The 27,347-nt window shown below is 32.2% G+C and overlaps 1 protein-coding gene across 5 annotated transcripts; it reads left to right on the top strand.

Annotated features, from left to right (window-relative positions):
* Positions 1-173: 173 nt before the first annotated feature.
* Positions 174-26,921, top strand: Sap47 (Synapse-associated protein 47kD). Of its 5 annotated transcripts, none has more exons than XM_013318094.1 (10): positions 174-560; positions 921-1,127; positions 2,881-2,960; positions 3,288-3,353; positions 4,008-4,129; positions 22,963-23,103; positions 23,184-23,323; positions 23,449-23,561; positions 23,846-23,959; positions 26,424-26,920. In XM_013318094.1, the coding sequence occupies exons 1-10, from the start codon at positions 433-435 to the stop codon at positions 26,546-26,548; spliced, it is 1,236 nt and encodes a 411-aa protein (XP_013173548.1). In that variant the 5' UTR covers positions 174-432; the 3' UTR covers positions 26,549-26,920. The 5 variants fall into 5 exon arrangements, with proteins under 5 accessions (XP_013173548.1, XP_013173549.1, XP_013173550.1 ...); XM_013318095.1 differs by having other exon boundaries at positions 921-1,118; positions 26,424-26,919; XM_013318096.1 differs by lacking the exon at positions 3,288-3,353 and having other exon boundaries at positions 26,424-26,921.
* Positions 26,922-27,347: the final 426 nt, after the last annotated feature.

The following is a 27,347-nucleotide window of genomic DNA, read 5'->3' as shown; positions in this document are numbered from 1 at the left end:
TGGAAAACAGAAATAGTGTCAAGTTATTTTAAATTTTAAAATTGAATTGAGAGAAGGCTCAGATTTAATTTAAACTTATATCGAATTCAAAGAAAACAATTTTTTTCTACAGTTTTTCTTGGTAAAAAGTAGTTTTGACCATTTGACATGTCCACTTCTGACATGACATTATTTATTGATTAGCAAAAACTTGACGTTTCAGTTTAATGTTATTGCAAATCGCAAAAAACCTATCTGCGCAAGTTCTCATGCGCAATGAAGACTTGGTCCGTGTCTCCTGGTCGATTGCGGTGTTCCATTTAGTTTTTCAGCTGACTACGCTTCCCACAGCCGCTTACCAGACGTCTCGCGCGTGTCATGTCTGTTTGTGCCGCGGCGTATTAAGACTAGAGTGCTTGTGTCCGTGTAGTTGACTAGCTAGTGCCAGTGAAAATGTTTTCAGGGCTCACAAATCAGGTTTCTTCGTGGATGGGAGCGGCCAAGGGCGAGCCCCAAGATGAAGAGGTACCCACCCCGACCAAGGACGCCACTGGAGAGCAGGCTGAAGGCGAAAAACAAAGGCATTGAATATCATTCTTTATCTTCTCTTTTGTTTCTTTTTCGCTTTTTCTATTTCACGGTAAAACCTGAAACTCCAAAAAATATATTTTACCTATCTTTGAAACTATAAGCATACAAAGATATTTTATGAAATGAATCTTATACGAAATGTCCTTTAAACCAACAGCTGTTAGTTTTTCTTTTCATAAATTCCGAGTTATGCTATTTTCTTTGTTACATAATTTATAATGTACTTCCATAAAATGAGGTCAATTGAAAAATGTTCCAAAAATTACATAACCATTTTACCATGTTGCATAAATTTTTTTGGAATTATATACTAACATTTTTAAACTTTCTGACAATTTTTTTTATTACAGCCCTACCAAGGGAGGCAGCAAGTTGGACCTGATCACCAATGTCAAGTCACAGATGACTGGCTGGCTTGGATCCGGTATACCCATACCTGGTTTAAGAAAAAATGAAGCCCCGCCCACAGAGGCAACTGAGGCTGCTCCGGAGGCAGCTGAGGCAGTGGAAGCCAAGCCTGAGGGGAAAGATGATGATGATAACTCCAGGTATAATAGGTACGGGGTTGGCAGATGCAATGAGTTTGCACAATTTTTTTTGGTTCAATTATATTTATTGGATGTCATTTTTATAAAAAAAAGTTTCGTAAAATTTTTCAAAATGTTGAAAATTTTTTCTTCATATTTTCCTTTAAGTTTTTTCATTTAGGTATAGAAATGACATTCCAGTAAATTTTGAATATTTTCAATGTAAAAAAATCAAATGGAAATTTTACAATACATTTTTTTTTAACCAAAAATTGCTTTTGTTTTTTAATATTGTGCCAGCACAATAGCTTAGCTGAATTGGGGATGCTTTATCATCAACTTTTCATTTGCTTTTGATGCACCAATTTACAAAAAAACGCATTTTTTTGCTTATCAGCTATATATCAAAATTTATACAAATTATCTCATAAAGACATAAACTTTTTCGAAATTGTACAATATTTTTTTTGGAAAATACTAAAAAAAAGTAATTTTTTTTTTAAATTGGCTATGTGTCTACAATTCTTTTTAACATATTATCATACATGTACTTTATACAAAGCAAATAAAACAATTTTCCGTTACTTTTTCTAATTCTAGAAACATCTATAAGTATTATAACTTTGTAAACTCATTACTCTGCTCTAACCCCATTTTTTCTTTATCATTGTTGTGCATATTTTACTATACTATATTTTTCTTAAACCATTTAAAAAAAAATCTCTATACCATTCAATAATTTAGTAGTTTCTAGGAGCATGAAATGTAGGAATTAAAAACTTAAGTAATCACTGAAAATGACGATCAAACTGATGAATTCTCTAGATAAAATAAAGTTTCCTACATCCTTTAACATAACACCAAACAGTACAAAAAATCGTGTATGTATGGATTATTCTGGATTCAACACTACCATTGTTTATAAAAAAAAAAAATCATCGTCAATCTTAACACGTACTCTGTCTCTCACCAATCTAATTTTATGACCATTTCTTTGCCATTTTTCTCCTTAAATGAGTAAGGTTTTTAAAAAATAAAAAAATGGGCGGGGCTGACTTGCGCAACGATACGTGTTACGCAATTATCACACATTAATATGTTTTCTTTATTGAAGAAGGTTAATCGAATACGAATGTAGTTCATCTAGGGATTTACGACTAAGCAATAATATAATGGTCTATTAAATTATTCACAATAGTTCTGCAATGCAGTCCCAAATATTTCATTATATTTATGAATCCACGTATCCGAGTACTGCTCTGAATCAATAACCGCTGGCATAATTTATGCATTTGTCGTTACCATAGTGAAACTTAGAATATACGAAAATACGAATAAACTGAGATGTAAATTGAATTTAAATTAGGATTATGTCCAGCAATATCACAATCTAAATATTACTATCTATCGCCCGCGATACTACGATACGATTTTAATGAGAACGGCCAAAGGCGTTATAGAGATCGAAGCGAATCCTTCAAACAAACATCCATACATCTTAACTTTCGCACTTTCAAGTAAGGTGACTACAATGTTATTAATATTTTCAATTAGTGCTTTAAATGTAAAGCCTTAACATTCTCATCGATCTAAATAACAACAAAAAACTATCACGAAACTATAGAACAGACAATTATTTTTAAATTAATTTAAGGTTACATCTACTGTTGAGATGGCAGTGTTATATACATTGTTAATTGTTATGCATGCTGTATTATTTTTCTGTTAGTGAATTATGTTTTTTTTATTATATGGTATAATGTTGTGGGTTATTTGGACGCAGCGCTACCGGTGGAGCGGATAGTAGACCGGCGTCTACTGGCGGTACTCCTACCGAGGAACAACCGGCTGGTGTTGGTAATGGTAAGTCATTCATTCACTCTCCGGCTAATCATCAAAAAATTATAGTAAAGCTTTCGATAGCATTGATCACGTTATTTGCTAAAATTTGCACACATCTAGCTACTGATACTTTTGCGTTTGATTATGATTTTATAAAGTGTATTCAATGTACCCAGAAATTGAGTGCAGGTAGGTAAAGGGAAATCTTTTTTAGCTATAAAATATGGGGTACCACGGGGTACTACTTAGGCCCTTTGCTTTTATCTTACTCTATGTGACCTTTGTTTCTTTATCCTTTTTGATTTTTTTTGTAGCTGCTATTTATATTTTGTTTTTGTTAATACCCAGTTTCAGGTGCAGGAAATAAAAAATTGTTCTCAGTTGATGCTATAGAAGTCCCCGATATGCAAGAGTGTTAGTATTTTTTATTTCTTTTAATTTACTTTTTAATTGCTATAAATATGTTAAGCTCACGTATCTACAATAACAGTGAAGTCCCGATTTATTTTTTATTTGCGTTAGTTTTTTAAATGCAAATGTTTTCCGAGTTTAGTCCTTTAATTTTAAGGTAAACAATGTTTGTACTTTTATTTTATAAGCTGATGTAATGTGGGTGTTGTTCCTACAGGGATATGAAGTTGTTGAATAAATTTATGCAATTTTCTCCTGTCCGCAGTCTGACCCCATCGGTCTTATTTGTACTCCGATGATTTCCCAAGTGCCGTCTAATCTTTGCAACTCCTATCAAGTTTAGGATAGAATTTTTTCCATCTATTTCACTCAGAGGAGTTCACGTATTAAAAATCTCCTATAACATTCGTACATGTGTCAGAAAAAAACATATTTGGCAATTTGAATTGGTTTTTCACGATTGACATTCGCCTGTTCGAGTATAAGCCTTTGTAATTTAATAAAAATAAATTTGCCATAACCTTTACCTTAATTTGGTAACTACAATACAAGAGTTAATTTTCTTCAGAAAATTAGCCTCCTTTTAGGACTAACAATATTAGACACTAAAGTTCTCTGTACTCTTTCTTTAGCTTTAGTTACGTGTTTAATTGACAGTGACAACCAAGGCTGTCGCCGGGGCGAAGTCTCTGGGCAACTTCCTGTACTCGGCCGTCAACAAGGCCGGTGCCAAAGTCAGCGAGGCTGGTGCCAAGATCAAGAAGACGGTGGAAGAGAACGTAAGTACATAGCTTTAGAATTTTAAAGGTACACTTGAAAATGACGAAATGAAGATTTTCCTAAGTTTTTCTCATGAAAAATACACTTTTGAGACTTTTACCAGGTTGTTTTTTTAAAGTATTGTTTTTTTTATATAACAATAGTTACAGTTTTATTATTAAGTCACGGTTTCGGAGTTGTGAAATATATTTTTATATTTCTACGGTTGATAAGTTTTCGTATTTTATTGGTGACAATGGAAATGCATATTTAATATATGTACATACATATTATATACGTCGCAAGTGAAAGACATTACGCACATAGTACAGTTAAAACGTATGCGAGTTGTTGATGATGCTACGAACACTTTCTCGCAAATTTTCGTGCTAGGCCTCCTGATATAAAAGGTAAAGATTTATATAAAAAGATAAGGAAACTCATAAAATCAGTAAATATTTCACATTTTAGCGTAAAATTTACCTTTGTTATGTAATCCTCGGAGTTACACCATTTGAAAGCAAGATAAATATTAATTTATTATCCGTGTCGCCCCCACTGTACCGGGGGGCTTGCAAACTGAGATTTATAGCTTCGGAAATTTGTTATGAAAACAGAAATATATTCTAACATTTTTACTGTGAAAAATTATATCATGATATTTTTTTCTTATAAAAAGTAAATTAAGATAATAAATTACTGGGACGTAATCTCTGAAGTTGTTAAAAAAACGTAAAAGTATTTTTTAAAATTTTTGACGTCCTGTTTGCAAATCCGCATTTGTTCTGGATAGTTTCCGAAACAGCTTGACCGATTTTGACAGGTCTTTTACTAGAAGGTAGCTTATCTTTGCCGGAGAAACTAAGGCGTTTTTTATTACTCTGCCTTGACAAACTTCATGTATGTGGCTAACAATAAAATGTATAATTAGCCAAGTATGCTAAAAGAATTTAAGAAAGCCAACTTTTATTTGCTGCTTAAAAAATGTTGGATAACATTTTTCACCGTAAAAAAGCCTTAGAGTGACTTATTGTATGTCTGAAATCAAGTTCCTTTTTGAAATGTTGCCAGACATTTGTATAAGCGGTAATAAAGTTACAAAAGAGAAAATTTGATTTGTATTACTTCATTCATTTTTATACAACCATCTATTATTACATCTGTTTAATCGTTTAATACTTCTTTATTTGGTCTAGGTATTAATTGTAAAACATTTATGATCGTTTTAATGTCTTTCAGGTCTTCATAACCATTGTCATCTAGTGCCAAATAGCCCCTCATTATGTTATTTGCCAAGTCCCATGCCAAGTTATTCATTGCTTTCCGGAGCCAATCGTTAACTTATTTTATTACTTCGAATAGCCTGTCATTGTTACATGAACACTGTTGAAGTTGTTCTACTGCCAATAGAATACATGTCTATTTATAGAGACCCATTCTTCCTTCATCTCCTTGGACTTATTCCACTTATGAGGTAGGAGCATTTTAATGTTTCGGCTTTTCTTTTACGGCCGGCGTCCTGCTTTTTTTAGAGACTGAAATGTATTTTACATTTTGTCTTATCTTTGTTCTTCATTTAGGTATTTTCGTGCAGTGTAGGCGAGGCGAACTTTTTTCTTATCAACAAAAAAATCAATTACATTTACTAAATCATTACATAAACCTAGATTTCTTTGATATTTGTTCCATAATATTCTTTTAAAGCTGTTACTACCTTCTTTCGGTTGACGCAATCGTTTAGAACAGTCGTAATGTGGCTAGAGTAAACGGACCGAAGTGTTTTGTCGTTTGCTTTTATTAGGGGTTCCTAGTTAAGTAGCGGTGGCTGTGATTGTAGGCGGTTTGGATCATTAGTGAACTCATATTAGTTTGCGTAGGTCGAGTAATGCGGTCCGTGGGTAGGTGGATTAAACCATTAGGTCTAAATGTGTCTTGGATTTATTTTGATGGGGCTTAAGAGTGATTTCTCTGAAACATTTTAGATAACTTCTATAATTAATTACTTTGGAAATATTATAGTCTGTTACGATTTTGTGTGACATTGTATGATATGTAATCAAGCTTGGTAATTTAATCTCGTGTTTAATTTCAAAAATCCATTAGAGAATTCATTATCCATCCCTGTTGGATTGCTTTATTCACTTGACCTACTTTTGTCGAGAGTTTCGCACTACCTTCGATATTCCTTAACAAGGTTCCAACAAAATTGTATGACGCGTTACGTAATGGAATAAACGAACAGAACGAAATAAAAATGTTATATTTTCCTTTGAAATGCTACGAACTGGGAATTCCTGTTAGAAAGGTTACTTGATCCAAATAACTTTACATCAAAAATACTATTTTCGTTCTAAAAAAAAAACTTTGTTGAAAATATTAGAGCTTGTAAATTACGGCTTCTTTTAAAACATTTACTTTGAAATACGTTCTTCACTTACAGTTAGCTCATTCGATATTTAAGTTTCGTACTCGACCTGTTTCACGTCGCTCACTCGGTCTGTAAATGACCCTTTCAGATGTTGAGTAGCTACTTGCAGTTCATTACGTGTAGTGCACACTACATGCTTAGCAGTCTGGAGAGATAGGAACTATCGGATTTTTAACGTCAGTCCATTATTAGTGGGAATAGTGACTCGTTAGGTTTGTATCGATATAGACGAAATGAATGGGGTAAAAGGTATTTAATGATTGCATTATTACTACCAATTTAAAAGTGCTTAAAATGTTTTGTTGCATAAAAATCCAGTACATTTTTTAAGCCGTAATAATATCTAGAAACAATATTCTGTACGTGAGTTAAATATGACATAACCTACGACAAATCCTCACAACTTTGATAATTGTAGCAATTTTTCTACGTCCTGTTTTTGAGAATCGAAGCCGGTACTTGGCATACAGCCAAGCTGCTACGCTTTCGGGCGAGCGCTCATCGTAATGCGACGATGTGATGTAACACCGCGTGGGTGATGACACGAGATAGTGTGGGCGTTGGCTCTTCTACCGACCCTAAGGGTTCATATTTAATGGCACCTGCAAAGAGATACTATATTTTTTATTATATCGTTGAATAGATGTTTACTTTCATTTTAACCGAATTAAATATGAACGTGATGTATTATAGCTTTGGTAGATAGCTTAGTACGTAGCACTGTGTAGACCGCTACGTACCGTAACTTAATTGCGTAGTTCGTAGCATACAAAGTGTAATGTAATTTTAACTACATCTAGTTGTTTAAAGTTATTTATGTACTTATAAATATTTACTTCGATTAAAATAAAAATATTAAATAAAAAAATGACCTCGACATTTTGTCCGAAATACGATTAAACTTGCGCTGTAACTTTGTCACAGCTTCTTAACTTTGTTAGAGCTTAATTTTGTTTTGTACGTCATTGTTGTGGAGTTATTTACGCTGTGTTGGTGAGAGGGGAGCACTTTGATTTAGTACAGGCGCGTAGGCGGTATTGAATAAAGCCTCGGGTACACTGCTGTGCTCAGTGCTCATTAAATTGAAAGCCTTTTATATCCCTTCCTATATAGTGACAAGTGTAGATACTACGTCATTGATTTTATAACAGGAGTCGTTGTCTAGTCATGAATCTTAGGTTTACGTTTTGCGAAGTTGTTAGACGAAAAGTTTTCTAGTTTTTTTTACTATGTACTAGATAATTTTGATAACTATTATAAGAAAGTGAAGAATAAGAAAGATGTCGTTGCAATTAAATGGAAAATGGATGATTAATTTTACAAAAAAAATCCACTTTTATTAAGTGATGTCAATGTGTCCACAACCTAACTCGGTGGCTTTTAATACGCCCCACCGAGTTTCTAATGCATTCTGATGAAGTTACAGCGTCCCCGGAAGCCTTGTTAATGTCTCTACATCGCAGGAAGTACACTCTGCTGTATAACTATGTACACAACACTATGTAGTTACGATACATGTAAAATAAAACCAGGATTCAGTATGTCTTACATAGTTTTTTACAAGACAAGTCACATATCTTTTGACGTGGTAATACGTCATGCAATCAATGTGTTTAATTGTACACCCAGTTGATGTCGATTGGTCCATAATTGATGCAGCAAAGCAATTAATCTTAATGAATTAGACAATTATCGTTATCGGATAGAGAATGTGATGTGAATCGTGTTATCAAATTAATTGTAACGAAATTAGCGAATAGTGATAAATGCAATCGATTAAATCCTATAAATTTATATGAGAATTTTGAATATCGGAATGTGGTACAAATCATCAAGTTCAAATGCTTACCATGAAATCAGGTTTTCCTGGTTTTACAATAGTTCGTGACAAATTATACCAACACTGGTACTAGCAAGGTTCTTTCCAATCTTGTAATGCTGATATTGTAACATTGTACCAAATTGTTTCTTTTTGGTACAAGAGCTTTGTCAATCAATGATAAATGAGAAAATCATGAGATTGATTAAAGTAGAACAGGTTTGTGCAGACTAGACGGCGTCGTATCGTCGGCGGGTCGGCACCGTATTGGCGGCCTGCCAACCGTAACTGGAACGTTGTGTAATCCCAACCGATTTGTTTGCAACATGGGGATTCTTCCTATGGGAACCGTCTCTATATTGACATAAGGAGTATCCGTAACTTTTATGTTCAGACTTTGGTGCAATGTCATTATAGACTTTGAAATAACCTGTATGTAATATTAAGTATACTATATATATTTATATTATTTATTAACAATTAGTTAATAGATCAGTAAAGTTCACTTTCAAAGCTTTTTCCGTAATATCAGATGACGTCACAGACCAACACCGCTTTGAATTTCGCCGCTCTCGTACAGAGTAGATAGCTTCAATCCCAGTTGATTGGAATTTGTACAGCGCGCTGTATATTTGGCTCGTTTTAAAATAATTGAAATTGAAATGAAAATGTGTATCGTCTCTGTTTGATCTATATAAGTTTTGTTTTTTATTGTTATTCAAAAATATGTTTATATTAGCTGACGCCTACAAATCCGTTCGCGTGGAATCAAAACAAATTTAATTATTAGCCTATGTGTTCCTCTAGATTTCGTTTTAAATCTATGTCATTCTCGATATACGTAGTAACAAACATACATCCATCCACAGTTTCGCATTTATATTATTAGTAAGATTATCTTTATATATTCAAGTATCTTTAAAATTAGTGAGAAGAGTACAGTTATACTAGTAAATATAGAAATCTATATAGAAAATTTCATGTACATATAGCTATTGTTCTGTTGTATAACAGAGTTAAAATAACCTTTAGATTTCTATGTACATTTCTAACATAAATGTTTGTCCAAAGTTTGAACAAATGTTTGTTGTTCCAGTTTGTTCAATTGTTCAATTATATAACAAGTTTCATTCATTGAGTTCTCAAAATAGCATTTACGTTGGTGATATGAAAATCGTTAATGACGGGCTAAAAGGATTGATTTTATAACTATTTATTTTTTTAAATTAGTATATTGTTTTTGTTTTATTATGTAACACTGTCGGGAACTAAATTTCTCTCCTTATATAAGTTGGTTTTATTACAAATTGTTTTCTTTTTAAAATGTTAAATAAACGATAGAGTAAGTTCACATCATTTAAACAAAAAACTATTTCACCGGTTTTTATATCAAAAATATTCTAACATCAATTTTTAACTTATTGATTTTTAATGTTACCTCCATCGAAATAGGTGCGACCTACATCAGCGTCACATTGACCCAATTCCCCCCTCCCCCTGCACCCCCTAGCAACCTCTACAACCCTCGCAAGCCTCTCTCCTCGCTGTTGACCTTTGCTTCCTTTTAAGCTGGAGCTTTATTACATTTCCCCTTCACTTAGCGGATATGTACTCTGTTATAGAAAGGGATGCCACCCCTGATTGAATACGTGGAAATGGACGTTAATTATACCCTTTGGTTGTCATTTACTGTCAAAATGATAAGTTAACTGTTACTGAGGGAGACGAGTCGTTAAGTGATTCTCCTGAGTTTTGATTAAGTTTGAGAAATCTACGCTAAGGTTCAATTAACATCTTATATATGAAATTCTCGTGTCACAATTTTCATTCCCATACTCCTCCGAAACGGCTTGACCGATTCTCATGTAATTTTGTGAGCATATTGAGTAGGTCTGAGAATCGGCCAATATCTATTCTTAATCCCGCGCGGACGGAGTCGCAGGCGACAGCTAGTAAGATATGAAATTAATAAATTCTCTTCAGCGACAATACGAGTCTTCAAATGTAGAGAAAAGGTAAAATTGTTTTGTTAAGTTAAATCAGAAAAGCAATATCACAGTCCTTTAGTAAATACACTCACAAACACGACCTTTTTATTCCTTTTTATCGTATGTAAAGTTATTTTCTGTTACTCTCGTCCGTCTATGAATAAAACATTGCTCGGTGTCTCGCAACGCTTTCATTCAAATGAATGCCTTTTGCCAGTCGGAATTATTGTCATGTAACAGCCTGAACATTATAAAAACTGACCGTTTAAAAGGTACTCTTTTAAATCGTCGTTTATTCATTCCAATAAGTTTAATCTACTAGCTGTTGCCCGCGACTCTGTCCGCGTGTTTGTTTAAAAAATAAAAAACTAGGGGTGGACTACCCTAAACATTTAGGAGGATGAAAAATAGATGTTGGCCGATTGGATGGCTCATTAAATTTCATGAGAATCGGTCAAGCCGTTTCGGAGGAGTATGGGAACGAAAATTGTGACACGAGATTTTTATATATAAGATGTATGAGCAACTAACTTCGTCAGCGCAGCTTGATATGCTGCATCAATTTTGTCGATGACGTTCCGATGGCGATTGTGACAAATATTCGTGCTAGGTCCCTCTGATATCTTTCAATTCATCCCCTTACTATGTTAATAGCTTCATTATTTTAATCGTCTTTTGTCTTCAGTTGTCTCGACTGACATTAATTTTATGTACAGAATATGCTAAGTCGCCGTCTTTCTAGTTCTGAATACTAATGGATGTAATTTGCCCGTGTCAATGTTTCTTAACTGCAAAGAAGAATAATGAGTTAGTGTCCATGTTTTAAATTTCCTTGTAAACTCGGCAGTTAGTTAATATCTTTTTGTTTAGATTCAAACTTATAATAATTATTTCACAAAAGTCCCTAAATTTGCTAAGCTATTTAGCACGAGAAAAATTTTTTGTGTGTCTTCACATATTTTCCAAGAATAAAAGCCTTTATTATCTAAATTTACTGCTGAATATAAGCTGCCAGGGCAACCGCAAACGCGATTAAATAAGAGTCCAATATAAGATTCCTGTCGCAGAAGCGAATTAATTTCGTCTCCGGATGTGAGACCCCAGACCATTTTACATCTTCTACCCAAAGAAATTTCTCATTTAGTATGTAATTTACATCGGAGGAATAATTTTAGTAATGAGATTTATAAAATTCACATGCAAAATCCTGACAATTTTAACATACAATTTTAGACCCATATTTAACCCAGTCTAGAAAGACACATAGGCCTATTATTTGTCTATATATGTTTGATGTACATATTTACTCGGATAAGTCCTCAACTGTTATACATTTAACTTTTTTAATTCTGTACAGACGAAGTCGTAGGAAAAAGCTAGTAAAAGTAGTAATGTCGAAGCAATTTATCGCCCACACTGTTGGTAACTTGGGACAGCAACAAATGGCCCTCACTATAACTTAGATTAGTTCGTCTCAACCTTCATAACCAATGTAACTTTGGATTGTTTAGGATCGGAATATCGGTTCAAAGTATAACTAAATCATATTTTATTCATTCAATATATTGTATCTTAAAAAACAATGAATACTTATAACATTTTGAAAAAGATAAAAAATTGATTTCTAAACGTACATTTTAAACTTGTAAAAACTTGTTAAAAACATCTGCGAAGCGTAAGTGATAACATTTAAAATAAAATGTTTATATATTAATTATTTATGAATTTTATATTTTATATTTGTTTTTATACTTTGGCTTATTATTCTCTCGTTTATAATTTTAAATTGCGAAGTACCGTTTGACTCGCAGGCCAATTACTGTAAGTACCCTCAAGACAAGAGAGAGACGCATCTGTAAATGAATTCAACTCCGTTGTGTTTTACATTTTTACACTGTAATTCTCTTTAATTATGGGTTTAGTTTTTTCGTACTTATGTTGGAAAAGGAAAATGGGAATGAATTGACTGGCCGCCCAATATTCTATATCATTACATTTTTGTTTAGTCGCGGTATTGTTAACATTTTCAATCTAATTAATTTAAATTAAAACGATTGCATTAGCAATTGAAAAACATGATTTATTGTTGAAAAGGTAATCGAATAATGAATAGAAAGTAACTAAAATAATTATCGGATCTCAAGAAAAGCTCGGCCGATTTAACTTAGCTAAGTTTAACTTAAAATTGTTAAATAAATTTAAAGAGCAGATGTATAATCATCATCATCATCAGCTCACTATACGTCCCCACCGAGGGGCTCGGAGCCTACCCTAAGTTAAGGGTGATTAGGCCATAGTCAACCACGCCGGATGACGGATGATGGATTAGATGTATAATAAAGGCCTTTAAATTGTATATATATATTATAAGATTACCAACACGTCTTATTCTTATCATGTAATTTGACAGTTCAATCTCGTAGCGCTACGAGATTGAAACCGTAGGGGAATACGTATACGAGTTACTCTTATAAATATATTACAATAATACTTGCGATGTACATGTTATTGATATTATAAAGTACATAAATATATGACTAAAACTAATTCACATAGCAAGTGTGGCATTGTAGAAATCTTATTTAGTTGATAAGTTTTTAGTTTAATATCATTGTACTGTGCCTAACGATTGTCTCTTGCGTAAATTAACATTCAACTAAACTTTGCTTATTCGCTACAATATAATTCTGTTAAATGTTTAATCCGTATTATACTGAGAATTTAGTTATAAATTTACTGAATCAAATTCAACGGGAATGAAAATTCTCTGAACATTTTCACATATTGTAATTATTTCTTTTTACAAATCGTAAGTTAAAATATAATATATAAAAAGCATTATAAACTAGTACAGCGTTTGCAAAAGTAAAGAATAAATAAGTAAAAACGAGAAAAAAATGTGGATTAAAAAAACTGGTATATTTGCCAAGTTTCCTTTACGATGTTTGACTTGTTTATTTGTAGGAGAAAATATAATTTCACGGTTCGTTCGGGATGGAGTCCGTCGTTTCGGTTCCTGTTACGGAGATCTGATGAAATTTATATCTCGGGTAAAATTGTACTCAATTTCGTTGTTGGAAAGTACGATGTTAGGGCGACAGAGTATAAATTAGGGTATATATTTTTTATATTTTGTATTATAGCATGTCATTAAATTGGTTTTAATAATAAATTAAAATAGTTCATTCGTTAATGTGATATTTACGTTACTAAGATGTTCAAAATAAAAGCATCATACTCTTCACTTAAATGTTTATTAAGAAATTATTATTCTAACTTTACAAAACATATATACAACACACTACGATTTAACATATATAAGTAAATTAAAGACAACACTATTCTCTGCTCATTGTTACATCTCACTCTTTTTTACACTGAAAAAATAACAAAACACACTCGATAAAATAAAGAAATAAAATATCACGGCGCCACTGTGTGCCAGCAACTTTTTACTTTTTTAGTGGCGCCCTCTGACGTAATATAATCGTAATTACGCTTAGACAAAGATTATAAACATCGTTAATTTATAAACTTCTAGATCATAAATTGATAGGAAATTGTGTTTTGAACAAATTGTTAAATTATCATTTTATTTCTCGTCAGTTTATAAACTAAGGAATTCAAATTATCACCTTGTGAATTTAAACAGAGAAGGATATGAGTATATTTCTATATTCTTATTTATTAAATTCACGATCGCTTAACATATGTAGGTATCTACCCTGACTGGTAAAATTAGTGCCGTCGCATTATGCCGCGTAATGAATTAATCAAGTGTAGCTATGTGACGTAGGGGGTGGTGGGGGTAAGTGAGGTTAAGGGGGTAATGAACGAGAAATATGGCTGCCGTGTCTACACGTAACATTTTGTCATTGTTGCATTAAACCTGAGTTTCTGAGACCGAAATCTTCGTTTAAAACATATTGTTATCTCTGTTTTGTCAAAGATAATGACAGGGATGTCATGTTTTATACAGAGATTTGGTTTTAAGAAACTCACGGTTAGTAAAATGAAGCAACTTAGCCGTTTGTTTCAACTGCAACAAACATGGGTGTTTAAGAATATATTGTTGTCCTACTCATCCTCTTAGACAAGACAGTGATAACAACAAGTGGAATTTCACATTAAAGCAAACTGACTGAATATTAAGGAAGAATATTTTTAGTTAAAAATGTTTGTACACTTGCAGTAAAATTTTAAGAAACGTTCTTTAATTTGTGACCCATTTATGTCACTTGTGGTTAATAAATTGTAAATAATAGTAGCTTCTTTTCCTTTGTTTTACTTAACTGAAAGTAACTCGTAAGTAAATTTATATAAATAGAACTAGGTAATTTTATTTCATCACGCAAACATAAAAATTGCCCCACTGTGTTGAAGTATTTACATAAAAGCATCGTATTTCTCATTGTTTTAATAAAAATAAGGTTAAATATAAGCACGCACTCCATGTGTTTGTAATTAAATTAATTGTCGTGGGCTTCCACTGTGTATAATTACGAAACATTTTTATCTCAGTTTTTTTGGAAGAAAATGTTAGATGAGAATAAGTTTTTGTAGAGAGTCTGCATACAATAAAAATCTTTGTAAAATATATTTAAGTAATAGTATATATTGTAAACTACGCTTGTCATTTCCAGCCGTAATCACTCGGGTAAGCGAGTCTTCAAACTCTCAAGCCTTTCAAAGTTTAGATAAACCCCTTGATCCCTTCAAAGTTCTGACTTTAATCAGTGGCCGTATCTAATGTATTATACATTTTGAAATTATTTTTGTAAACAACAATGAAAAACAGAAAAATTTTGGTTATGATGGATTTTAAAAGATCATCAGTTTACGACACCCACTAACTTAGTTTTACGGTTAATTCTCACGCGATTCATAATTTAGTGCCGTTCAAAAATAATTCTGTTAACGCAAACAAGATGTTAAATCTTATTTATGTGGGTTGTATTGACTCGCCTAAATAAACATCCCCCGCAGCAGCGAACGGCAATAAACCGCACGAACTGCTTTATTAAAATACTTTTATGTTAAAGAAAACTTTAGCTTGCGAAAAAGGAAGTAAATCTAAACAATTTGAAATGTATTTAAAGCTTGAATCTGAAATCCGAACGCATAAAGCCACGCGATCTGGCAACATTTGCTGACAAATCAACAGTGTTGCCATTACGGCGGCCATCGAATTAAAATTAAATGGAACGCTGCGATTGGACGAGCGCGCAGAGCTAGGCTAGGGGTGTGGGGAGGGGAGGGGCAGCCGCTCGCGATCAATACGCGTCGTTACGTAAGCGGCGGCGGACGGCTGGAAGGCGCCAACATGATGAAAATACCGCCTGAATTTATTACTATAGGGAATACATAGCTGTTCAGCTTAGCATTTTTAAACTTTCTAGACATTGTTACGATATTAAAACACAACGTTCTTTGCATATCAAATTGAATATCCTGACTAACACCTATCTTACTTCTACTAATATGAAAAAATACGAATGTTTACATGGATGTTTGTATGAAGGTATCTTCGGAAGGAATCAACGGATTTTGATGAAATTTGGCACAAATATAGAACATAGTCTGGAAGAACACATAGGCTATTTAGTTCTTTACATTCGTGCGGACGGAGTCGCGTGCGACAGCTATTTCTTTATATAAATCAATAAAACCTGAAATTATATGGTTGTAAGTATTTTTACTTTTTAAATAATTAAAATCTTATGAGAAGATTCACATCATCTTAAAATCCAGTGTAAAGGTTTTTTAAATCGGCCGTAATGATTCTAGTAGCGTGTATACGATGCGCAAATCGCTCTCTCGTGTAAAATCAATAAGTCGGCGAATTCAACGAGCGTGAATGAGATTCAGGGTTACTCTCCGGAGGTTAGAATTGCTCGATTGCTTTTTACCACTTGAATATTGCACGGTTTTATTGGCTTTTTACATCACCCCACTTGTGTTAGTAAATTGTTTTTTATCTTTTACAACCATACAGATAAATAAGTTACTGAATATTTTGTTTATTGTTTTTAAGAATCAAATCATTGCAGAGACAAATTCTAGAGCGGTTATTTGATAAAAACTTATTTCAATGAATGTAACTTTGATGTCTTAAGTTTAAATCTGATCGCTTTACTCTTATATTACTTTAAAACTAAAGAAAATGTCTATTCGGTAATAAAATTCGCCTTTCATGGAACTGTGGACTTTGAATTAACCGGTAATTCGATTGTTAAATTTTCTCGTTCTACCCTCTTTATATTCATCGAAGTTTGATGTCCGTTGCGATTCGTTCCTTTTTCACGAGATAAAAATTTAACATAGAATTTGTTTTATAAGTTGATTTGATCGTATAATTTAACAAAATTGACTACGAAAGTTTAACCATATATTTCGATAAGCAATTAAAACAATGTAATTGTAAATTTAAAGGTTTTACAAATATTATTTTAGTAAAATAATCTCTTAATACTTGTAATATATTAGACTTAGTCTTTCTTAGAGGTGAAATGCAAAATTTTATTATTTTCTTTTAGTATTCTTTTAATACTCTTTGAAAGTTTTTCGAGTTAACAATAACGTTTGGGCGTGTAGTAAGATTCTTTTATGGTCGCGGATTCGTGTAATGAAGTACGTTAGTTGTATTTTTTTTTTTTTACGTTTTATAAGCTAGCGCTTGACCACGATCCCACCTGGTGAAGTGGAGATTTGGTCGAAAGATGGTACGCGCTAGCTTAGTAAGTGCCTATTCACTCTACTTTAGTTTAGTTGTATAGCAAAGTTTTATAAATCTCCAATGTTATTGTACTTAATAGATTACTTTTCGATGCGATTCCATGGAACTTATTTTGCCGAACTTCGTAGTTAATTTATTCCGATGACTTCTAGGTTTTCGTGTATGTGAAAACAACTTGGCTAATATTATTTGATTACCTTTTTTATACACGGCTCTGTGTTTGAGATTAAATTGGATAATACGTGGTAAAAATATGTTCATACTTATATTCTCAGTTAAGTCTGATTGTGATGTGAATTATTGAAGGAAAGTATTAACCTTTTATTAATTTGAATTCACACTCAAATCCTATAACAGTTGTTGTGACACCGGCGTTTAAATGGTTAAAACACGTGTTTAATTAAACAGTGTCTAACTAAATTTTTTGGGGTTATATAGACAGTATTTTCCAAAAGCCCTCAGACAAGTTAACTAGGAAATATGATAGATACTATAATTAATTAAAACGATTACGTAAGTTGGAAACGTTGGATGTGATCCAAAAATAGTTTTAGCTTTAACGCTTTTAGGTTTTCGAGATTGGAATGAGTTAAAAAGTTGTCCGGCGCCCCGACGTCCCTTCGGATGAGTTATCGATTCTTTGTTTTACGACCTTTTGGATTTTTATTACAAAAATACAAAAGAATGAACGAACGTTAGTAATAAAAAGGTGCTTACTTCATGAAGATTTTAAACATTTTAGAGCGTCGTTGTTATGCCAAATAGGTTACCTATACAAGCTTGCAAGGGAGGAGTTTGTATTAAAGTTTTTCGTACAAACCATCTTTGTACCTTAAGTTATAAACTAAAATTCCTATTGTGTTACTTAATTAGACTAATGGACATTTAATTTGAATTCCTTAATGTAGTTTATAAAAGTAAAATGAAATGTACGGCTTCTTATTTTATATTTTTACTCAATAAAAGAGGAAAAAAGATAACAAGGATATGAATTACGTTAGGACGCCGGAGCCGCGACTATTGTTCACGGGGCCGTTATATTCCAGAGTTTTCTCATATTCCTGTATTGTAACATTTCTTCATTTCATATATATTCTGTTATTTTAGGGATTCTTGTTTATTTATTCTGTAGTGTTATATCACTTTGATATTTCTTGATATGTTTCTTTTGTCTTTTATACAAACATAATAACCGTAAAAAGCACTATGATAGATGTGTTTATTAGTTTAAATATGTATTTGTAGTTAATGGTACTGTTTATTTCAACTATCTCATTTTATATTCATATTTTTAAATATTTTCAAATGGAATATTATACTCCTATTTCCATTTGTATGGTATCTTCATAAAGTACATATATTTTCTATCTACGATACCACAAAAATGTTGCATCGAATAATTCAAAACGTGCACAAAGCCTCTCGACGCTGTGTGAAATTGGAATCAGTCTTATTCAATGCGCTGTATCTGAATAAATCAATAATGGGATGTTCATATTACATTACAATGAAGAAGAATTTTAAAAGATTTACAAATTGCAATTATTGAACTAAGATTAAAAATCATTTTAAGATTATTCGCAAAGATCATTGCATGTTTAGTAAAGGTAATGCGTATTGTATATGCAAAATTATGTCAGACTTCAAATTGATTTGATTTGTTCTTTGTACGAAGTTAACTTGACGAAAGTAATTTTCATTAAAGGTTATTTTCGCGTAATCAAAATGTTCCACGGAACAAAGCGTTACCAACAAAAAGTATACTTCAAATAGAGTAGGATAAAGTGCTTTAATAACGGACGTCGTTACGGCCACGGCAAACTTTCTACCCGTTGTAGTTTGCCCTCTAGCGGTGAACCAAGTTTTCTTATTGCTACTGCGAGCGTAGATAACGGCGTAGCTATACTTCGTAGCGCCCTACGTTAATGTTACGTATTTTTAGTTCCAGTTTTTAATTTCAACATTTTAATGTTTAATTATTTTAAGTTTCTATTTAGTTGTCGTTTATTATATGTTGTTTGTTCTTTTATATATAAAAATTACGGTTTGACTGTTAATTAATGATAGTATTTATTTTAATTACAATCTATTCCATTTCTAATCATTGTAATAAATTACCAATTTAGATATAAGGTATTGAGTAATCTCGAGAGATAAGCACTTTACTTCGTATGTACCCTTTTCTCTAAAATGAATTTCGCTTCAGCACCCTAAATGTTAATTAAATATTTGAAAAGCTTTGATATTGCGAGATTGTTCAACTTCAAAACATTTCAAAGAGGTCCGCAGAATTGTTTCAAGTTTTAGTATTAAGCCTGTTACTATAATACTTACTTTCCTTTATATAAATAAATAAATATACCATGGACGCAAAAAAATCTATATATAAAGTCAGGTAAGCTTTAAGAATTAGACTAAAAATGAGTACTCTAATAATATAATGTATGAAAATAAAAAAGTACATAGTATTTAAGTTATAAAACAAAGTAATTTAAATTTTAGATACATAAAGTGTCAACAACAGGGTTGTTCTCTTTCTTTATGAATTTGCGTCCATTTTGTGAGACCCTTATCACTTCTAGTAAAATGAATTCGTTAAAGGACCCTCGAGATTAATGTTGCTTAAAAGCTTTTAGGTTATTCACAAGGATATGTGAGTACATTGATAATAAAGTAACATTTATGCTAAAAATGTTGAACAAAATTGCACGAGTTTGTGCCAAAAATTAATCATTTATTAAAACTGCACGAACCTTCATAAATATGTTTTATCCCACTCTTTCTTTTTGAAAAAATAGAGGCAGCATTATGTTTCGCGTAGGTGTTCCAAAGTATAAGCCTACGATTTCGATGATCGAATAAACACGTCGCTTTATAATATTACTTAGGATTATTGGATAGTATAAAAACTTAGTGACGTCCCTTCTTTGTCTTCATAGCTCTGTAACTAGCAAAAGTTACATCGTTATAATGATACGAGTTGGAACTTTGTCACGCTCGTCGTTATGAGTTCCTGTGACGTCGCCTATTGTTACCTTCTTTTTGTCTGGATTATTAATGTCATATTCATTGTTTGTAATTCTTTTGGAAATTCATTTTGAAATTTTATTTAGCTTGTTTTTCTATCATTTTATTATGGGAATTACGAGACTCATATCACGTTGTTTCGTCGTCACTCAAACTTCTTTTTTCTTCTAAGTTACAAACTTCTTGGTTGATTCTAATAGCCAATTTGAAATGACTAATGTAAAACAATCTTCTATAACTTCTTTTGTTATATTACAATCTTGCTAACACAAAGCTATGTGGCTATTGTAATTTAAGACCCTATAAGCCTTCATATTGCATCCATCCGAAAACCTTTATGTTCTCTTTTGTTATGTTTTATTAAACAATTACTTTTTGTTCTATTGTGCACAGGCTATACTCGCATCCCCCATCCTCTTGATCGATGGCTATCGTTTGTGCGTAATGCTGCGTATCGCTACATCATTAGTGAAATTGCTACCTTATTCCTCCTTCTTGCTCCTCATCCATTGAATCCCTTGTCACTCTTAATGGATGGATGTATTATACATTTCTCTTATAATTCTTACATGGTATAATATAATAATAGTTTTTTTTAGTTGTTTATTACGGTCTGGTAGTTTTGGTTGAATCTATGATTAAATAAAAACGTATGGTTTTACGGATTACGGGAATATTTTAACGATTCGTCGTTAATATAAATAGTTTTAAAAGATAATCTTCTCCAATGGTGTTTGTCTCCATGTAACGCACTAACTTGATTACATCTCTCACAATCACATTTCTCTTCTCTATAGACTTGTTCTTTGTCTATTGTTCCTGCATGCTTTTGTTCGTTTTTATCGGAATTGTCAGCTTCTTTCACTTGGATATATTTTTGTAAGTTCTAACGAATTTACACCACTGTTTTATTTGTATTTCTTATAAGATAGATGAAAAATGATGTGTATTTTTAATAAAATATTACTTGCAAGCAATTTGCAAGACTAGTGTAGGTTTGATTGACACAAAGCTTTGAATTTCGTGTCAGATATGTTACAGGTTGTGTAAAACTTACGGATAAATGTAGTTATGGAATTTATAAAACAGTACTTGACAGGGATTGAACCCGAACTTTTACATTTCCAGTTCTATGCTTAGCAAATGCATCACAAAGGCTTTTCACATTGCTCTGTCAAAATTATATAGATAATATTAACTGATTGTATCTTATCACTAATATTATTTTATAGACTTGTCTCATCCTGTTTATTCTTTGTCAGTTTCTTTATTATTTTTATCTTTATAAAAGTAAGTTCAGGAATAAAAATTGCCTTTCTTTAAATTCGAGATGGAAATTGAGTTCAATATTTTTCGTTTCAAATTTTTCATTTGTACAAGATTGGATTCGTGCCGGGCTAATTGGCTTTTTAACTTCTCTGATATTTTAAAAGAAACTCTTTGATTAACTCGCACGAATTTGAATAAAAATGGAAATATTAAGATCCAAAATTGTGATATTTGCCTTTCTACTAATGTGTAATTATTACAATGGAGGATAGTCTAATTGACAGTTAGACGACACTGATATGGGAAGTTAGTTTGACCTCAAATCGCTGTAAAAAGGTATATTGGTTGAAGAAAACAGAACATAAAATATTCTCTACATTTTTAAAGGCTCGTAGGCGATTATGATCGTGCTTAAAGGCTTCAGTCCTTCAAAAGCCTTTGAATTGCCGACCATTTCACACAAAAGGAGCGCGATTTTTCACGCAAAGGCGACTATATTTCTTTCTGCTTTCCAATGGTTTCCGACCTTGCTTTTGACTTTTACAACCAGTATAAAATAGTGGCATTGTTACTTATAGATATGAAAAAATACATATATAAATAAATATTTGCATAATTCTATATATTTTTATGTTACGTTACATACACTGTATGATGTAATTGAAAAATATTGTAAAAATTCGCTGAAATGCTAACTACGCATCGGCCTGTTTGAAGCCGTATAGTTTGCGATTGTTATTCGATTGATCTAGTTTTTCCAGGTAACTTCTAGTGCATATTGGCATGTTTATTAAACAGTATGTCTTTACACTGTAATAACTGAAGGGTTCGCAGGAGAAAAAGATAAATAGCAAGCATAATTGGTAATGTATAACTTGTGAAGGGTGATATTATTTACAGGGGTGATAGATGTGGAGGAAGAAAACCTGATGAGCCAACCCTATGTGAGTCGGATAACGACTAGACATGATATTGTAGGAACCAAAGTAATCATAAGATAATGAAAAAATCAATAAACAGTTTGAAAACATAGGTCCCGAAATAATCTTTACGATGTCACGCTTCAAATTACATTATTCTCCTTCAAGACGTAGATTTCCCATTAAATTTACGTCAAGAACGAATCCAGTAAAGGTTAATGAGACTTTCCAGAAATTTCCTCTTCCGCATAAAGATTAATGGTTTTTCTCGTAAATTTAAGTGAATCGATGAGCTCCGGGTAATTTGAGGTAACGACCTATTTGCTTTGCCAAAGAGTCACGAATTTCCCGTCTTAAATACGAGAGTTGTGCGAACTTTACAGTTATTAATATTCAAAACTTCACCTATAAAGTTATGAACTATCTTAGTACTGCTAAGTTTAGTAAGAAGCTCTTTAGATTTCACATTAATATCAGGAGACTTAAGCCATTCACTGACCACAACATCATCAAGTTGGAAAATGTTATACAACAAAATACGAAAACTTATTATGAACCTTAATTAATAAAGCCACCAAGTCAATAGAATTTGCTGCTTGATTGGACCTGGTTGTAACTCAGAATCTTAGGTTTACGCGCCTAATTATTGTGTCTTCTTGTCAACAGAGCATCTTGGGCGAGTTCAACCGCGAACAGGACGCTTTCATCAAGGGGCAGGAGGGTCGCGGCAGCGGTGCAGCCGTGCCCCCCTGGGTCGGTGCTCCCAATGAGGCCGCGCTCAAGGAGGAGTGCCTCTCGCTCTCCACTGTGAGTATATTTATAGTATTAAAATAATAGGCTAGATATTGTAAATTTTGAGTCCGAGACTTGTACGACAATCGTTACAGGACCGGCGTAACTTCGTGCGCGCGCCGCCCGCTGGCGTAGACTTCGACTTTGATTACGACAAGATGTATCCGGTGGCCGTCGCCCTCATGGCCGAGGATCCCAACCTCGAGAAGATGCGCTTCGATCTCGTACCCAAAGTGTGAGTTTACATCTCCTATCCTACTAAGACTACTGCCGTACCGTTCAATTAGTGAATTGCCCCAATTATTCTAGAAGGCATAATCTCTCTGTCGGTGTATTTTATTTATTGTTAATTTCTTCCAGCATCACGGAGGAGAACTTCTGGCGGAACTACTTCTACCGCCTGTCGCTGATCTGCCAGGCCAACGAGGCTGACGCCGCGGCCGGCCGCCAGCCCAGCGCTGACGACTCTCAAGGTACGAATCACAAGTGCTAGGTTAGGAGACGCCATGTGTTAGGTCACGTTGTTTTTTGACATATTTTTTTCTCATCACTATACTTATCGAACACGCCTCATGAGCTTATTCAATTTTTATCAAAGTTTTTTTTATTATTCCTCTAAAATGTTTTTTTTGCACTTTTTTAATCTCATTTTTGATGTTTTTCATTGCAACATTTACGCTCTCTTGTGTTTTTTAATGTAAATATTTGCTTGTTTGTTTTTTTATTTGATTCGTTTTGTTTTCCCTCACCCGATCAGATGATAAATCGGCAAGCGAGAGACTTATATCCAAAGAGAAATCGTCGCAGGAGACGATAGACGATGTCAAGAAACGAATAAAATCGTTGAAAGTCGATCGCGAGAACGACGATGGTAAGACTCACATATAAGAGATGACGTCACAATGTTTTTATAATCAGAGATATTTTGTCTTCTCAGCGAATTTTTATCAAAAGGATAAGTTCCTATTTCTTTGTTTGTTTTGTGCTGTTTTAGTTTGATTTATTTATCATTCATTTCTTTTATTATTCATTCACTTTTAAGACTGATTTAAACTAATATTATTGTTATTTTTATAATATAATGGTATATTTCTTTTGGATTCGATAACTATTTTTTTTTATTACCAACTTTGAGAAATTACGAATGTTTAATGTGGCGGATATTAAAATGATTCGATTTTTAATCTGCCAAAAGGAATATCTGTGTTTTATATCAAAAAGATAATAAATATACAATGTCTTTCCTTTTTTTCTGGAATGCAGCTTAAGCTGGAGCCGGAGTTGTGAGGGGCATCCCCGATACATCTTAATATTGACGATTCATTACAATATCCAATAGCTTCGCGAATTCTATTCAAATGTTGTACTCGATGAGCTCTACTTTCTTTTGGATATAGTATAAAATCGTCAAGCGATGCTTCTGTAAGCCTCAATGTTTGAAGCTCACTATAATACATGTTTCTTGATAGAATAATGCAATGTTCTACAAACTTATTTTTAATTTCCTTATAAAAAAAATGTATTTTATTCTTCGTGTAACATTTAGTTTTAATTACCGGTTATTTTCGTTATCATTTCATTGTTCTATCAGATTTAAATAAAATGTTGTATGTACACGTTCCATATATATATTGTTTCTAATATATAAGATATAAAACTGTTTCTACTATATGTTTCTAGATTCGAGATGTATGTGTACTCATATCTTCATCCTTGTTATATCGTGTGTTTGAGGAATGTTATGACAATAGCTTGTCACATATACAATGTCACACGTAGCCCGTCTTTATATAAGACATTTTACTAAGATTCTCTTTAACGTGTCTATTGGATGGAAATTTATAAAACGTACTCAAATTTACGATGTTTTGACGTAGAAATATTGTCTTAAGTGATTACTATTCATTAAAATGAAATTATTTTTAAACTTAATCAATATTTTTCTTAATATTTACTTTATAAAGTAACTGAGATCTGATATTTAACTTAATTTAGTTTTAGTTTGAGTACGTTTTATTTATTTTTTAACTTTAGAGAGAAATACGTCTATAAATTTTTCTAGTCCCTATAGAAAGTCTTAATGTCTATTGAATGTTATATATATGTATAAGTAAATAAGATAATATTCACAAATATTGTTGTTCTGTTCTCTCTGTAGAAATGTTGCTAATGTTCCTGGGTTTCCACATTGCTATATATTTTTACTAAATTTATTTATATTTCTTTTGGTATGATTTGACGTTGTTTTATGGTCACCATTCATTTCTCAAAGTTGGTCTTTTCTCATTTTAATTAGATAGCAATGTTGAAACACTATTTTTCAAACTTCTGTGTGTTAGTTTGTCCATTTTGATCGGGAGTTTTAATATTTGTATGTTAAAGTCTCTTAGAAAAAAAACTTGAATAAAATATTCACGTATTAAAGTTTCCCCAGTTGTTATTTCATCTAAAATGTAGACGTGTTTGTAAATGTCTAGATTTATCTTGTAAGTGCTGGAAAAAAAGTTTCATCCGATTTAATAAATTTTTCTATAGCAGGCAGCATATCACTTTGTGACAGGTCAATTAACTCGCATCGCATACACATTCTCTCTAAATATTTATTTGTTCAATTTAAAATAAAAGTTGCCATAACTAAAGCATTTTAATAATTTATGTTTGTTAGATTGTAAATTAGTTTTAGGGCAGGGGGGGGGGGTTTGGGGGGATTTGGTGATACGTACAGGCCTAGTTATTTCTCGTTTTCAACCAAAGTTTGCAACTCAGAAATAATAATTTGTTTATTCTATTAAATTTACGAATCTTTACAGTTTATTTTTCAATTTATTGTAAAACATTTTGATGATATATTTCTCATAGAGTCTCTTATGCTGCTAATAAACATATAAATATTGTTTATATCTTATATTAATCTGTATGAGTCGATTATAATATATTTTAGCTACTTTTAGACCGTATAGCCGTGTTACATACATCTCTTAGCAACTGTGTAGGGACACAATTCTCTGATGAATTGTTTAGTGAAATCATATAGTGAATAATGGCATTTATAGTTAGCTATTATTAATTGATATAATTATATTATTCTAAAATAGCATTCGCATTTTTATTTTCAACTTAAGCAAAAAAACAAATGCTACAAAATAAATCGCGAGAAAAAAACATTGCCATGAAATACAAGAAAATGGCAACTTATTTAAAAAGATGATAAATAAATTAAGCAATGAAATTAACGAAGACAAAATATTTCATTCGGGTAAAATTTCAATTGGAATATTGATTTTATGTCTTTTTTTTAAAAGTTTAATAAATTAAATAGATTATAAAATTTTCAGAGCAATGGGAGAAAGAACTTGAGGCGGAGTTGAAAGAGTATGAAGTGGTGGCGGAGAAGAGTGGAGATGATAAGTGGGAGAAAGAGTGCGATGATCTCTTGGAAGATGATGTTGATCTCAAGTAGACAAACCTTGGCAAGTATTGGCATCGGTTGGCAAACATTGTCAATGATTGGTAATTGCTGCTTATAATTGGCAATTTTTGTCAGTAGTTGACGTTGTCAATCTTTGGCAATCGTTTGCAATTGTTGGCATCATTTGGCAATTGCTGACCATAATTGGCAGTAGTTGTCAATTTTTGCCAATCGTTGACCGCAATCAAGACGGGGAAGAAAGAAGAAAGCATTTATTGCAAATATTTCTCAAATATTAATGTATAGAGTATTAAAATTTTATGGTAACAGCTAAAGGCATTTATTTCTTAAACTCATTGATTTGCTTCAAACCAACTGTTTATTTTTTTTATTACTATGTTTTGTTATTTAAAATTTGTAAAAATTGTAAAAAATATTTAGACGAATTCAGAATTTTGTTTTTAATTATTTTAATTTTACATTCGTCAATTAAAATATTTTATAAAATATTTTCAAAGTAAACATTTTCATAAAATTATTAATTAATACAAAATATTAAATAATTAAATTAATAATGAAATAAATGGATACAAAAAAATATTGACCTTTATTCGATAGTTTGAAGTTTATATTATATTTAAAATTAAAAAAAAGAACAAAGTCAAATTGATAACATCCTTCTTTTTGTAGTCGGATAAAAAGCATAATTTTAGAAATATACGTTTTATTTTTGGTTTAATGCAGCTTTTCGTTATTTAAATAAAAAAAAAACATTTTATCAGTGTGGCTTATATAAAAAATATTCTTTGATATAGGGTTTTTTATGATATACTGTCTATATTTTTGTGTA

The sequence above is a fragment of the Papilio xuthus genome, unplaced genomic scaffold, assembly GCF_000836235.2.
Source record: "Papilio xuthus unplaced genomic scaffold, Pxut_1.1 DF826933.1, whole genome shotgun sequence".
In the NCBI taxonomy this organism is placed as follows: domain Eukaryota; kingdom Metazoa; phylum Arthropoda; class Insecta; order Lepidoptera; family Papilionidae; genus Papilio; species Papilio xuthus.
This window is presented reverse-complemented; position numbering and strand designations above follow the sequence as displayed.